This window comes from Prionailurus bengalensis, chromosome A2, assembly GCF_016509475.1.
Source record: "Prionailurus bengalensis isolate Pbe53 chromosome A2, Fcat_Pben_1.1_paternal_pri, whole genome shotgun sequence".
NCBI lineage: Eukaryota > Metazoa > Chordata > Mammalia > Carnivora > Felidae > Prionailurus > Prionailurus bengalensis.
The window spans coordinates 145,107,366-145,122,653 of NC_057348.1; the positions used below are offsets into that span (position 1 = coordinate 145,107,366).

Genomic DNA, 15,288 nt, shown 5'->3' on the forward strand with positions numbered 1-15,288 from the left:
TTTTTTTTTTGAAGTTGCAAACTTCTCACCTAAATGTTAAGAGTGCTTATTATAGATAATCATGTGCAGCGGTCTTACTCCAGCCCTTGCTATAGGTGTATCTCTTAAGGCACAGAATGGTAAAATGCAACTCGATTGTAAACAACTTTGTAACTAGTATTTACACCTATACCTCATGCCTTATACAGTCCTACTCAGTTAATAGATCTTCAGTTCCCAAAGGTAGTAGTAGCTACTGTTTTATTTTTGTTTCACAGTCATTGCAGAAAGGTGTAGTAAGGCTACAATTTACAAAGGAAGTCTACTTTAGGTAAAACCGACACTAAACAAACAAACAAACACAAAGTCACAGCTGGGCTCCTGGCTGGCTCATTTGGTGGAACACATGATTCTTGATCTCAGAGTCGTGAGTTTGAGCCCCACGTTGGGTGTAGAGAGTACTTAAATAAATCTTTAAAAAAAAAAAAGTTACAACTAAAGTAACATTTAGTTTAGCCTGCAAAAGCAATATATTTTACTTGTGCTTATTCTTTTATTCCCACCCTCTTTTTTAAAATAATTTTTTTAATGTTTATTTATTTTTGAGAGAGAGTGTGAGTGAGGGAGTGGCAGAGAGAGAGGGAGACACAGGATCTGAAGCAGGCTCCAGACTCCTAGCTGTCAGCAGAGAGCCCCATGTGGAGCTTGAACCCACGAACTGCAAGATCATGACCTGAGCCGAGGTCGGGCACCCAACTGACTAAGCCACCTAGGTGCCCCCCAACCCCTGTCTTCCTTAAAAGACATTTTCTTCCATGTTTTAACACTACCATGAGGGCAGTCATCTTCTATTTGCTTAATAACTGATTATGTAGAAAACATGTACAGGACCACCAATAATCTAGTAATTTGCTGATCACTGAAATATTTTGTTTTATTTTTTAATGTTTATTTTTGAAAGAGAGACAGTACGAGTGGGGGAAAGGGAGAGAGAGAGAGGGAGACACAGAATCCGAAGCAGGTTCCAGGCTCTGAGTTGTCAGCACAGAGCCTGATGCGGGGCTCGAACTCACAAACGGTGAGATCATGACCTGAGCCAAGGGCTTAACCGACTGAGCCACCCAGGTGCCCCTGATCACTGAAATATTTTAAGTGTTGGGCTCTACTCTTTTGGCCTTGATTTGTTCCTAAAAGCTTCATTATGATGCAGATCATAAGGATTATGGTTGATGCAGATCAAGCAATGGAAAGTGGATTATATATTCCTACAGAGATAATATTATAATTAAGGATTAAAACCCTATTAAGGACTCACCACAAATAAGTCAGAGCTGTGGGCAGTGGTATAACTAAGCCCCTGTGAATATAAAGTAATATTCTAAAAATATATTGAACACATTGCTTATGCAGGTTGCCCTCAGAGTGCTGTAAGGTATACATACAGTATATAAAATTTGACCATTTCTTAAGCCCTTAATGTATGCCAGACACTGTGGGCAAATTGAAGCTGGCTAAGCCCTTGAAAAACGTGGACTCTAATGAGGGACAACACACGTACACAGTAACTTTAATGTGAGGAAGGCTGAAAATAGTGATGTGACCAAACAGTGATGTGACCCAACACTAGAGGAAAGGGAGATTGCTTTTTCTAGGTTAGATTCCATGGCAGATCTATCATTTGAGCAGAACTTGAAGAATTTGCGTATGTGAAGGTGATAGAAGTGAAGGCAGAATGAATGCATTTCAATTTGAGAAAATGGCATGAGCAAAGGCATGAGGTGGGAAAGGACCTCATAATAATGACATAAGTAAGAGCTACTGTTTATTATGTATACTAAGTACTGTGCATACTTAGTGTATGCACACTTTTTAAATCCTTGCATCAATCGTGTGAGGTATTATTATTATTTGTGCTCTACAGATTGGGAAACTAGAGGGAGAGGGAGACTAACTAAGGGGTAAAGTCAGTATTCTCACCAGCTCTGTTTAATTCCCAAACCAGTCCTCGTAGTGCTGGTCTTCACATCCAGGGAACAGTGGGCAACACAGCTTTTGTAGGGATGGCGTATGTACAGGGATATGGAGTGGAAAACCATCCTGGAAAGGATTTATGGAGGGTTTTTAGGAGGCAATGAAAATGGATAGGGATGGACAGATGACAAGCTTGGAAGAATTGGCAATGGATTGTTCTGGGGACTAGGGAAAAGGGGAGAAATCAAAGATGACTGAGGTTTCTATTTGGTTGACTGAAGTAATAGAGGTGGAAAAGTGAGAAGAAACTCGTTTGGAGGGTTGAGGGAAGGAGGAACAATGGAGCAATCATTTTGATTTGGGATATGTTGCATCTGAAATACAGATGAGAGTGGCTCAATCGGTTAAGTGTCTGACTCGACTTCAGCTCAGGTCACGATCTCATGGTTTGTGGGTTTGGGCCCCACCTTGGGCTCTGCACTGACAGTGCGGAGCCTGCTTGGGATTCTCTCTTTCCTTCTCTGTCTCTCTGCCCCTCCCCTGCTCGATCTCTCTCTCTCTCTCTCTCAAATTAATAAACTTAAAAAATTTTATAAAAAAATAAAATACAGATGAAAGATACCCTCGGAAATTTAGGCAGCAAATGTAACTTCTCATTCTGTTAAAAAGTTTGGATTGAAAGGAAGACCAGACGACAATGACTGGAGGTTGCTGACAACTAAGGCTTTATCAGAATCAACACCCTGACCTCAGAGGGCCTGTCGCTCCTGCATGTCATCAACCTTCTATGTCGTGGCATCACTCATTGCTTCACTCCATATTCCCTCTGTGGCCGCAGCTTCCTTTACTTCCCCCTCTGCTGTTCTCGCTTCTTGTTGCATCTGATCTCTACCTGCCCTGTGATCGCTAATCCTTTGACACCTCTGCGTTCACCTGGTCCAACAGTCCCCTTCTGTTTTCACTTGCCTTTCTCTCTAGCGTACACATCCAGGTCAGTATGTGAGTTCTGCCTTCGCTGGCATCTTACAATACCTCTTCCCCTAGACATTACCATCTTCTCCATTCCACATCCAAAAGATCATTCTCTTAACCGGTGAAGGTCCTAAGGGCCAATGAACCAATAATACTAATTTTAATATGAAAACCATCAGCTCTAGAAAAATGATCCTGTATGATGGGAATTAACACTGATAGAGTCCCTGGTCCCTAAAGGGGACCAAAGCAGGCATATCTCATTGGGCTTACTTTGTGCCTGAAATCTATGGTACTCTTACTGGGTAACCTACCCTAGGAGTGAGCAAAGCAGGTAAAATAAGTTAGGCCACCTTTATTCTCGTTTTATCTTATTTCCAAACTTCTGAAGTATGCAGAGAAGAGGGAGCTGGTAGAGGAACCTAAAGAGGGAGCAGCTTCTGAGGTCCCTTAAGGTGGCATCCTGTCTCTTCCCAAAACCAGATGGGTGAGTAAAAACCCACTTTAGATAGGAACTTGGAGGCAGCACTAGTCTTGATTGGAAGCTTTGGCTCCCTCTAAACCTACACCGTGTAGCTCCCGACTAGCCTCAGGTAAGCAGCTCATTTACAATTGGCGCCTGTGTTGTTTCTGCAGCTGAAGGCCCTTGGACCTTCATGTACATAGCATAGGGAGCCAGCAGAGGGAGTTGTGGTCCCAGAACTTTCTTCAGAGATTCTAGTTTCTGATTTTGTAAGAGATCTTCCCTGGCACCATCCGAATCAAATCTCCCTTGCAATAAGAATTTAACTTGAGATATGCCTGAGTCTGGTGCCAGACCCCTGGTGTGAGCAGATGGGGAGGTTCTGCATAGCTGTTTAAACTTGAAAGCCATAAGGAACTCTTGATTTCAAGGAAACGCCTGTTTACAGATCCAAATCAAGCAACTCTTGAGAAACGGGAGTGCCTTCTTGACCTCGATCCTTATTGATCTTGGTATCAGCACCCCCAGTGACGTGTCCTCAGGGGCGGGAGAAAATTAACAAGTGCCTTACACACAGGGAAAGAGAGGAAGCCTGACTCTTGCCGTGGAAAGTGTCCACTGGGGAGGCGGGGGTTGAGTGTTTGGGTAGCATTAAACAGTGAGTGTCCTGTGGGAAGTTGAGTGCCTGGGTGCAGAATTTTGCATCAGCTCTGATTTTGAATCAAAAGCAGAAGGTTTGAAGGGGGCCAGTAAGGGACTTGTCAGGCAGTTGACTAATGATCTTAATTTGAATAGAAAGCCTCTTTGAAAGAGGATGCAGCTTCTGCTAGATATTGTGAATTTCTGAATCACTAGGCTTGGTTCTGCTTTGGGGCACTCAAAAAACCCTGGCATTTCCAAACCAGCTTTCCCTTTTGCTTCAGGACATAGATTACCCAAGCCTGCACTATGGAGAAGTGGGACGGTAATGAGGGCACCTCAGCTTTTCACGTGCCTGAGTGGATGGTGAGTTCTTTGGTCGCTTTGCTTTTCCTTCTGTTTCTTGGTAATGAGGCAACCATTTCTGACCGGTGACAAGGATCACCTGTGACAAGTCCCTACCAAGACGTGTGGGTGGGAGAGCAATTATTACCCTAATTTCTGATTAGCTCCTGTGTCTTGGGTCCCCCCTGTTTCTTAATTGCAAGTGAAACTGGGAAGGGTCTGGGAGCTGCCTGGCCAGAGTCAGCTACCGCCTGGTTGTCTGTGCTGGCCTACTGCTCCTGGTATACTGCATGGATTGTGTTGCCCTGTGAGTGCTTTGCGCTCTGTGTGCAAGCTAATGCTTAGTTTATTTCTCAAGGGGGTAGAGAAAAAGAATAGTGAGGGGGGAAAAACAGAACTTGTAGAAATGGTGGTCTCTCAAGTCTCTGAAAAGATGTAAGATATTTCTTCCCTAACTGCCCATTTTTTCCCTCCAGTCAAAACATTTCCCCAAACACTCTTTCTATGTATATTTCTGAAGGGCAGTCACTATAGCTCTCTTGGTACTGTTCCTCAAAATGCCATATTTGCCTGATGGATAATTTTAATGTAATTTAAATATGAGGACTTATTTTTTGATAAGAACTAGTACATAACACCTAGTATTTTAGGTCCAATTTCAACTTTTGATTTAAAAGCAGCAACCATCCTCATGTTCCTAACTGGTCTCTTCTAGGTTTAGCCTGATTTGTTACAGTCTATAACAGCAGTATGTTTGTTTATATCTATATCTATATCTATATCTATATCTATATCTGTATCTGTATCTGTATCTATCTATCTATCTATCTATATCATTTCCCTATGGAAAACTAGTTAGAATATATATAACATACCCTAAGTTCTTTTCAGTGTTTATGGAATTATGGACTTAAAGAAATAACCATCAGTAATGAGACTGAGTATATAGTAAGCCTGACAAAGACCCTGGAGAGCCTGCATTTCAACTCTCATTGTCACAACTATTGTTTATTTTTTGTGTTGGGGTTATTGCTGTTGCGGTTCTTTTTTTTTTTTTTAAGTTTATTTATTTTGAGGGTGGGAGGCAGAGAGAGAGGGAGAGAGAGAATATCAAGCAGGCTCAGCACTGTCAGTGTAGAGTCCAACACAGGGCTCTATCCCACGAACCATGAGATTGAACCTGAGCTGAAATCAAGAGTTGGACACTTAACCGACTAAGCCACCCAGGCGCGCCTTGCTGTTGTTGTTCTTAATATTGTTTCAGAACCTTGTGCTCGGTGTTAAAATGTTTAACGGAAAGAAATCCTACCCATTCACAGGCTTACATCAAATAATGTAGTGTTTTAACACTGATGGAAAGGATTCACATAATAATTCTAGTTGGATTTTAAGTTTGTATTTGAATCTCCAGCCACTCGCCAATAATAAGAAAGTAGAGCAAGAATTTTGGTTTTCTTTGGGGAAGGGCCACATTAAGATATTAAACTTTGGTACTTCTATAAAGGAATATTACAGAAGAGTTCGATAAACATTAGTGCATCAACTCAGAATCAGTAAATGTTTTACAGAGTTACTATATTGAGGGTTAGTGTATAACTCATTCTCGTAATAGTCCTCACTCTTTTATCTGCTCAGTACATCCTCTCCAAAGGAGCTCCTACCAAACCTTTACTTCTTTTTATTTATGGGAACAAGAAAACTGTTCTGAAAGAGTTAGTGACTATTGCTTTAAGGGATTTGATCTAGGACTGTCCAACGTTTAGAAGACATTCTTTAATAAAGCACAACTCTGCTTTGTTTTCAATACAGCATTTCTCATTTCTTGGCCCTTCTCTCTCAAAAACCAGGAAAATACCTTTGATCAGCAAAAGTGTTTTAACAACAGCAAGAAAGAGTAAGGAGGGGCTTGTCAGTTTTTCATCTATCTTTTCCTTGCCAAAGATTAACCTCTTGAGGCTTTCTTTCAGATACCACATAAGTCATTAATTCCTGACCTAGTCTGGAAGTAGTACTTCATCAGGCTGCCACTGATAGCCACTTAGCCAGCAAGGTGAGCCACTGAGCATCCTCTAGTGTATATTGCCTATAGACCTTGCCTATGAAATATTAGAGTGCTTTTTAATCCCCAAGAGCAAACCCTGGAGCCATCTCCCATGTTGGGTCCAAATTTCAATTTAAGAAGGCTGTAACCAAATGTCTGACTCACGTTCCAGTTTGTATATTAATGTAGTGAAATTTCCACTGAGACCGTCCTTGACTCCAAAGGAAACATTACAAGGCTCTCAAACCTTCTTTCAGGAGGAAAATTTAGCAGAGGAGGCGCATCATAACGTGTCCTCCTTTATTAATGATCACCAGCAATAAGGGACTCGCATACCCCTCAGAGAACAGGACTCCGACCACAGCCGCTGACAGTACTCACATCTCTCACTCCCAGCAGGGAAATAAGCCAGGATGAAGTTCGAAGAACCCGCATCTTGATAATTGATGAGGTAGACCTTCAAGTTAACATTGTATCAGTCCCTGGAAAACTTCTGGAGCCTTTGCTCCTCAGCTGCTTCCATGTGAAAGATTTTTTAGCCTTGTTCAGGAATTTTACTGCTAGAAGGTTGGGGAACGTATCCTTTTAAAGACTCTTGTTAATGTTTTTACTTCCCTTGAGAAATCTTTATAGTCTCAGCTGGTAGGTGAAAGACCTCCTTTTGTGTGTATGGAGATCAGCAGTAACCTTTTTGTTAAGTTTTTACATTTTAATGTTTCCTCCTCCCATCTAAACTGTCTGTAGTACTTGGTACTTTTCCATGGGAAATCTGATTGACTTTCTTGAGTACCCAGCCAGCTGGTTACCCGATTTTCTTTGGGCTAGAAATATTCTCTGTTATAGGTGAAGAATCTGTTCAGGCAGCTCATTTGGCTTGGAAGAGAGAGATGTGTCTAAGAATGCTTGAACCATGTGTACTTGGAAGTGGAACGAAAACCTCTAAGGCACCTGGTGGTAGAGGTAGCTTGACTATAACTGTGGGTCAGGATTGACACTTAAAGGCAGAGATCCATTTGAGAAACCGATGAAAACTATGTCCCTCTCCCCAGGAAAATATACACATACACAAAATTTTGCATTGTGTGTTGGGGGTGGTGGTCTAGACATCCATGGACTCTAGGTGAAGAGCTTTTGACCTAAAAGAATAGAGATGCTACTATTTTGTACCTATGTATCATTATGTGGTCTCCAAAACCCTCTTACGTACTTTTTTTTCCCTCAGTGCACATTTGATGCAGGCAAAGTAGACATTATTGTTCCCATTTTACAAATGAGGATTATTACCGCCAGTGTTAAGTGCCGAAATGGTAAGAAATGGAGATAGAACCACTGATGATCATCCTTCGTAATACTGCCTTATGTATTTGAAAAGGAATTGTTTTCCCTTGGCCTGATCCTCTTTGGGGTAAATAGATCTTCTGTCCTCCCCATGAGTCCTATTTTTCCTAATGTATTAACCATCTATTCTTAATAGCCTTAAATTGTGAAAATCAGAATTAGACCCAGTTCTCTTTATATCCTGTGTTGGGTATAAAGAAAGGATCACCTCATACTATTCTGTGACCTTTCAAGTAACCTTTTCTTTTATGCCTATGAATATGCCTCCATGGTTTAGTCACAGAATAAAATGGTTGGCTAAGGAGAAAGTCAAGAACATTAGGGCTGCCTTATTCATGCTTGGAGAAAGTGTTAGGGCAATGGTTCTTGAAGGGTAGTCCCAGAGCAGCAGCATTAAATCACCTGGAAACTTGCTGGAAATGCAGAATCTTTGGCCCCACCCAGATTTACTAAATCAGAAACTCTGGGGATGGGGCTTAGCAATGCCTTTTAATAAGCCCTGTGGGTAATTGTGATGCACCTAACGTTTGAGAACTACTTTGTTAGATAAACTTGTTAAGTGGTAAGGCTTTTCCTGTCAGTAATAGTGTCCTAAAATGTCTTCTAGTTGGATTTAGTATAGATCTGCAGCTACCTCTGGCTCAGGTCTAGTCAGTTAAGTAATGGACCAACAAGTTCCCTTTCACCTGAGTGAGGAAAATCCAGAACCAGCTGAGAGTGTACTAGGAAGAGCAGAAGTTTAGGGATTCATCATGTAAGCAGAAAAAGACTAGTCTGTATTATCTGGTGAAATTATGAGTGAGAGATCAGGATTGTCATGGGTGATGGTGAACATCATATTTGAGTTCAGTTAATTTCTCTTTCAACTTTTGGTAGTAACACTGGGCAAAGTTGTCAATTAAATAGCTGTTAGATTTCATATTCAATGGCTATGATTAGCCATTTCAGAACTGTGGTTTGATCAGAGCTCCCAAGATCATGTGGGATATAATTTCTGAGACCCAATCTAATAAGAAAGTAAATTTAAAGCATAATTTGAAATAAAATAAATTTAAAGATAAATCAAGAGGAATGGGGTGGAGCTAGTACACCTAGGATTAGGACCAGGGGAATTTTTGATCTTCTGATTAATATCACAAGGTGTGGTATAGTAGAAAGAACTTTGGCTCTGTCATAAACACAGGCTCCCGTTCCAGTCCCATCACTGACTTGCTGTGAGAACTCCAGCAGATCATTTGTTCTCTCAGGGCTGCACTTCCCTAATTTGTCAAATGGGAATAATGATGTTGACTTTGTAAGATTCTTATGCTGCTTGATAGAAGTAACAAATACGCAGGGCTATGTTTATTTTGTAGGAACTTAATAAATATATGCCCTTCTCTCTTTATTCCATTCTTCCAGAGACCTTTTCTCTCAAAATAAAGATTATCCTAAAAAAAGAATCTACCATTTTACGTTCTTTCTTGTGCTCAATAAGCAGTCTCTTTTTTTAAGGAAGAATTCAGATCACATTCCCACCCATCTCTGTAACATATAGTTGAATGTGGCTTTCCTATTTAGTGGGTCCCTTTCAGAAATCAACAAATAAATAGTGTGATTCTTGCCCCTTTCATTTGACTCGTTATTTGGTATGTAACAAGGTCACTGTGATTCTGGGAACTCTGAGGAAATAGGAAATTCTCCTTTGTAGTCACACTTCCCATGAAACACACAGTTTTTTGAAAAACTGAAAAAAGCACCACCTAATCAGCAACAATCTTGAGTTGGGACTAGAAACCGTATGTCAAAACCTGTATAAAAGATGCACAATTAAGAGTAAAGCAACGGTCTGAGAAAGTTGATTTCCTTGGTGTCATAGCTGAAAGCAGTGTCCTCAGTCTGACAAACCCAAGGATACCGGGTGTAGAGTAGAGGCTGCCTCAGCATTTGGCCCCATTTCTTCCCTTACCTTCTTAATAAATTCCCTCATTGTTTTAGTGGCTCTGTAGTTAATTTTTTTCTAATGAGACTAGGTTAACCAAAATCATCTGACATGGAAAAGGAGGAGGTAAGGTTAAAAAGGAACCTAATTAGCAAGTTAATTATAGTAGGCAAAAAAGTGCACTGGTTATATAAATAAGCTATTGTTATGCGCATGCAAGTTGGGCCTTGTCAGGGGACTTGTTAAGGTTTAGAGGTCAGAGGATCCGTGTAATTAGGTGTTTAGGAGAAAAATAAAATAAAAGCAAAACAGCTCCGAGAATTAGGAATGGTTGATGAGCCACTAACAGAAATGCCTTATTAAATTGGGCTCTACTGCTGGAGGGGTTGTTGGAGCTGCCTCAGGGATTCCAGGGAAGGGTACCCCCCCCCCCAAAAAAAAAGCTAGTTGGAACCAGAGCCAACAGAATTGCTGATGAGGAAAGTTTAAAGGCCTACCCACAAGGGTCCCTGGACCGGAGAGGTGGCAGTAGGGCTGGTAATGTCACTATGCTGAGCAACAAGAAGAAATACATTGTCAATGGCAACTCTGGGATTAAAGCCCAGGTGAGGCTAAGCTCCTATTTAGCAGGCTTGCTGCTGCCATAGCCATCATTGTAAAAGGCCAGCTGCTTTTTCCTTCCTTTGCTGCTTTCATCCCTGCTTCTGGCATAAGGTGAGCTGCTCCCCTCCTAACACTCTTTCCCTCCCTTGCTTATTGGAATTAGGCAGTTCTCTCTGAAATTGAAAAAGAGGGTTACCTTAAAGGACTCTGATTTCGGACAAGGTAGAAGAGTTAGGGGTTCAGAAGGTACCAGAGTCCTCTACCCGGGGTGGGTAGATTACTGTATCACAAGGCGAACTGTTGAGTGAAGAATGTAATGGCATTTACGGAGAATCGAGAACTGGGCACCGGGGATGACCTACTTAAGCCATGTGTTCTGGTTGTCAGAAAAAGATATATTTCTTGGGAAAAGAATACATCTCATTCTGTATAAGTGGTTAGTCCCTTTCTAATATTCTTCTGTCTTAAAATTGAGGTCAGTGTCTAATGAGCAAACAAGACTGAGGACCCTTTCTGAGCGGAGAACGCCAGCGTAGCCTAGTCTTCTTTGGTGCCAAAAGACCTGGCGGGAAGAATTACTGTAAATGGAGAAGACGATAGAGAAGGCAGCTCTGCTTAGGGAAACTGGATTGAGAAGATGAGCAGCCAGATAGCTACGTGGTTTAGTGTTATTGGGGTAACGTGGTGTGCATCCACCCCCCCCCCCACCGTGATCCTACACATCTAGAGAAGCAGAGTGGCTGGCCCCCTCTAGTGGTGTGTGGGTGGGAGGGGGTTGTTAACATATCTGAGACAGGGTTCATCTGTTACTTTCTTAAAAGGAGGCACTGCTGAAGTTAGTGACTCATCCTGGCCTTTGGAAAGTCAATTACTGCTCCTTTTCCTAGATGGGCCTCTGGGAGAAAAAAAAGAAGGAAAGAAAAAGAAAAATGACACCATAGTCTTGAACAAGGGTAGTGCAATGAAAGCCAGAGTTTTCAGCCTGACTGCTTGCTATCCCCCTCCCCATCTTTTCACCCACCTTCCCCTGCCCAGCTTTTTTTTGTGCTAAACATTCTTTTACCTTTAGATTTGGCTTAGGCTTACATTTACTTAATATCCAACCAAGTACAGACAGTGAAGTTAGAATAGGCTACTTCAGGTTCATTGTTTTAGCATGCGATTGCCTACCGTGTGTCAGGTATTTGTGCCTACAAATCTATATCCTCCAGGATACAGATCGATACTTCTATTCAGTGTGGTAAGTGCTGGACTAGGAGGAGTACATGGAAGTTCACGTGTATCCCATGGGAGTGCATAGAAAGAGCACTTTATCTTTTTGCAATAAATTGCTACTTTAGCAAAATGATGAATTTTGCCATTTTTCACCTTGCAAAGAGCTTCTGATCCAATGAATGTTCCTATTACTAAAAACAATTTGCAAACTCTAAGGTACTAACACAAGCTTCATTTGTTGGTATAGCTATGAAAATGGTATGAATTTCCCTAAAATAGGCATGCTAAGCTAATTCAGTTTGGCATTAGTGTCCTTGTCTCACTATTCAAATAACCCAATAGTTGCCTCTAACTGCAGGAAATACTAGCTGTCAGTCACTGCTTTCATTCTGGTATGCTGTGTCTGTGTCCTGCCCATCAAGGAACCATCTTTTTTTTTTTTTTAAGTTTATTTATTTATCTTGAGGGAGAGGGAGAGAACGGGGGAGGCGCAGAGAGAGAGGGAGACAGAGAAAATCCCAAGCATGCTCCGCACTGCCAGCACAGACCTGACATGGAGCTCAAACTCACAAACCGTGAGATCATAAACTGAGCCGAAACCAAGAGTTGGACTCTCTACTGATGGAGCCATCCAGGTGCCCCAGGGAACCATCTTTTTATGATGAAAGGTAGTTGTGAGATTGTTGATCCTTCCTGCCTCTATGCCACCTTGGATCCAGAATAATCCATGTAGTTATACAAACATTCAACTAAGGATAAAGAAGAAAAGTTATTTATTGAATAAATAATATGAACTTTCATTTGTAAAGTGTTATAAAGTGTCAGCTGGAACCTCCAACAGTAGGAGAAAGGGATAAAATTGTAAGAAAATCATCAGTATTGGTCCAAAATGCAACCTCCAGAGTATTGCTGTCTATATACATTCAGTCCAGTCATCTACCCGTCTTCTACATCTGTTATGTTATAATGAATAGATGATCAATCCTGTGGCTTGTAGGTATTCTATGATACCAAACATTAAAAATAATAAATTAATGTTTACTGTACTTATTAGAATTGAAAAGCTAATTAATACATTTCTAGAAAGCTTTTAAAAAGCTAGAGTGCCTACCTGTAAGAGTTATAAGAACAGTGAACTACAAGAGGTAGAAGTCAGGGGGTGGATTTATTGAATCTACTGCTGTGTTTAACAGCTTATGTGCATTGTTTCATTTAACCCTCTCTAAACCTTGTGAGGTAAGTACTTTTGTCTTTGCTGTACTTATGAGAAAATGAGTATCACAAAACACCTTGACCAACATCACATAGCTAATGCCTGGTATAATCAGGATTTGAATGCAGCTTCAGAAGTTCTTAGTGGAGAGCCCTTTTTTTTTTTTTTTTTTTTTTTTTTGTATTATACCATCCCATTTCCTGAGACTCTTAAAATCTGAAGTCACTTTGCCTGTACTTTGCAGTTTTCTCATCTAGATACATGAATATTAGGATAGATAGTCTCAAAGATTCTTTCCAGCTTTAATTTTCAGTGAAACTATAGAAAGGAATATGACTCAACTTTCTTTTTTTTTTTTTTTTTAATTTTTTCAACATTTATTTATTTTTGGGACAGAGAGAGACAGAGCATGAACGGGGGAGGGGCAGAGAGAGAGGGAGACACAGAATCGGAAACAGGCTCCAGGCTCTGAGCCATCAGCCCAGAGCCTGACGCGGGGCTCGAACTCACGGGCCGCGAGATCGTGACCTGGCTGAAGTCGGACGCTTAACCGACTGCGCCACCCAGGCGCCCCTCAACTTGCTAAAAATTTATTTTAACCAGAACATTCCATTCTCTCTCTCTTTTTTTTTTTTTTTTTTGGTCACAATTTTATTTTAAAGGTATATGGCCAGAGAGTTGATCAAAGATTTAAATTTGATAGAAGCATAGTAGGTAAAGAATGAAAAATCATTCAGTCCAAAAAATCTTAACATTCCAAAAATGGGTTGGTACAATCAGATCAACTGCAAAGGAAGGTAAGGTCCTGCAATGCGAGCCTTGAACTGCTATCTCAAAATGAAGGTTGTTTTCTTTTATATAACTAGAGTTCTTTTTCTTAGCAGATCCAATTTGCTGACCAGAAACAAGAATTCAACAAACGTCCCACCAAAATTGGACGTCGCTCTCTGTCTCGTTCCATTTCTCAGTCATCTACTGACAGCTACAGCTCAGGTGAGTACTGAGCTGCTATGGACCCACCCGTGGAGGCTAATTAAGTATGATCAATGGGCCCTCCTGTCCATCCAAACCTGTGCTTTGGAATAAACACTTTGACTCTCAGTCAACATTCAGACCAAAGTTCTGGATGGAATCTTGGGATTCCTCTTGAGGATTCAGGGTGGAGCCTAATGGAGGTCTCTTCTTCCAACAATAGCAGAAGAGGGTGAATAACAAAACTGAATTCTGATCTATTCAGAGGGTGGGATTAGGTAACTCATTGATGACCTTCATTGAACAGCATGTATAAAGACATGTTTTTTTCCGTTCTTTGAAAATAAGAGGAGTTCCCCATCCCTCCATCCAGTACTTGCAAATTAAGAGAGAAACCTTAATTGCCCTAAGAAACAATGAAAACATTCAAGTGAGCCCTAGTTCCAGTGAGCCCTTTGCCTTCTCTTCTAAGCTATGCCATTATATTGCTTGTCACTCCTTCCTTCCTTTGCAGTGGCATTAATTCAGATATACGGGCTGTGGAGCTGTAATATCATTTAATGCCAGATGAGTTATTACCACGTAGGACCCCTCGAAGGCATCGGCCATTTGTGCAACAATGCCTAGTGTGTATCTGATCTAATAAGGAGCTATTTTATTTTGCTCTTCTGTTGGAATATAGTAGGAAGCTGAATGTTTGCCCTAGTTATCCCTTCACATTATAAACATTGTAAATAGTAATATTCTTTAAAAATTTTTCATCCGGACCTGAAATTTTATTTGTTCTTCACACAAATAGGAAAGTAGTATTTGTTATGTAAAGTTGAAGAAAGCTTGTTTGGGAAACTTTTAGGTTGGGTAGATTGTTATTTACACTTGTTACATTTCTCTTTTTATTCCCTTCTGCCCCCTGTAGTGGAATGATGTAAATCCCTATGGATTTTTGTGTAAAGATACCGAATTGTGTACCTATCTTATTCTGCTGAAATAGCCAGTGTTGAAAATTCATGAACCAGTTAATATAACTCTGGAAACCAGGGCGCCTAGGTGGCTCAGTTGGTTGGGCAGCCAACTTTGGCTCAGGTCATGATCTCACAGTTCATGAGTTCGAGCTCCACATCGGGCTCTGTGCTAACAGCTCAGAGCCTGGAGCCTGCTTCGGATTGTGTTTCCGTCTCTCTCTGCCCCTCCCCTGTTCACTCTCTGTCTCTCTGTCAAAAATAAATTTAAAAACATTAAAAAAATTTTTTTAAATATAACTCTGGAAACCAAAATAATTGTGAAATGTGAATTATAAAATGGTAGTTAAAATTTTAGACTGTGAGTTTGTGCATATTGTTTAAAGATGGATACTAAACAATAACTGTACTAAACTTTAACACCAGCTCAGTCTTCTCCCTATACACTAGATCCACATTTCCAATTGTGTTCCTGCAGAGAAAACCAATGCCTGCCTTCCTACTGAACCCCTCCCCTACTCTTGAGTGCTCTCTCTCTCTCAAAAATAGATAAAAATTTTTAAAAAATTTAAAAAAAAGAAAAGAAAAGAACTTAAGATCAATTATTCAGCTTCCCACTGGATGCTAGAATTACCTTGATGGTATCCCTGACAAATG

The 15,288-nt window shown here is 40.8% G+C and overlaps 1 protein-coding gene across 8 annotated transcripts in view; it reads left to right on the plus strand.

Moving 5' to 3' along the window:
* Positions 1–15,288, plus strand: part of AHCYL2 (adenosylhomocysteinase like 2) — a 170,149-nt gene that overhangs the window by 109,929 nt on the left and 44,932 nt on the right. Inside the window, exons 1-2 of one of the 8 annotated variants that reach the window (XM_043589499.1) lie at positions 359–4,390; positions 13,582–13,693. In XM_043589499.1, the coding sequence (XP_043445434.1) occupies positions 4,334–4,390; positions 13,582–13,693 (169 nt within the window). In that variant the 5' untranslated portion in view covers positions 359–4,333. Of the gene's footprint in view, positions 1–358; positions 4,391–6,736; positions 6,862–9,917; positions 10,275–13,581; positions 13,694–15,288 lie in introns of those variants that run through there. The other 7 variants (XM_043589502.1, XM_043589505.1, XM_043589504.1 and 4 more) reach the window with 7 other exon arrangements.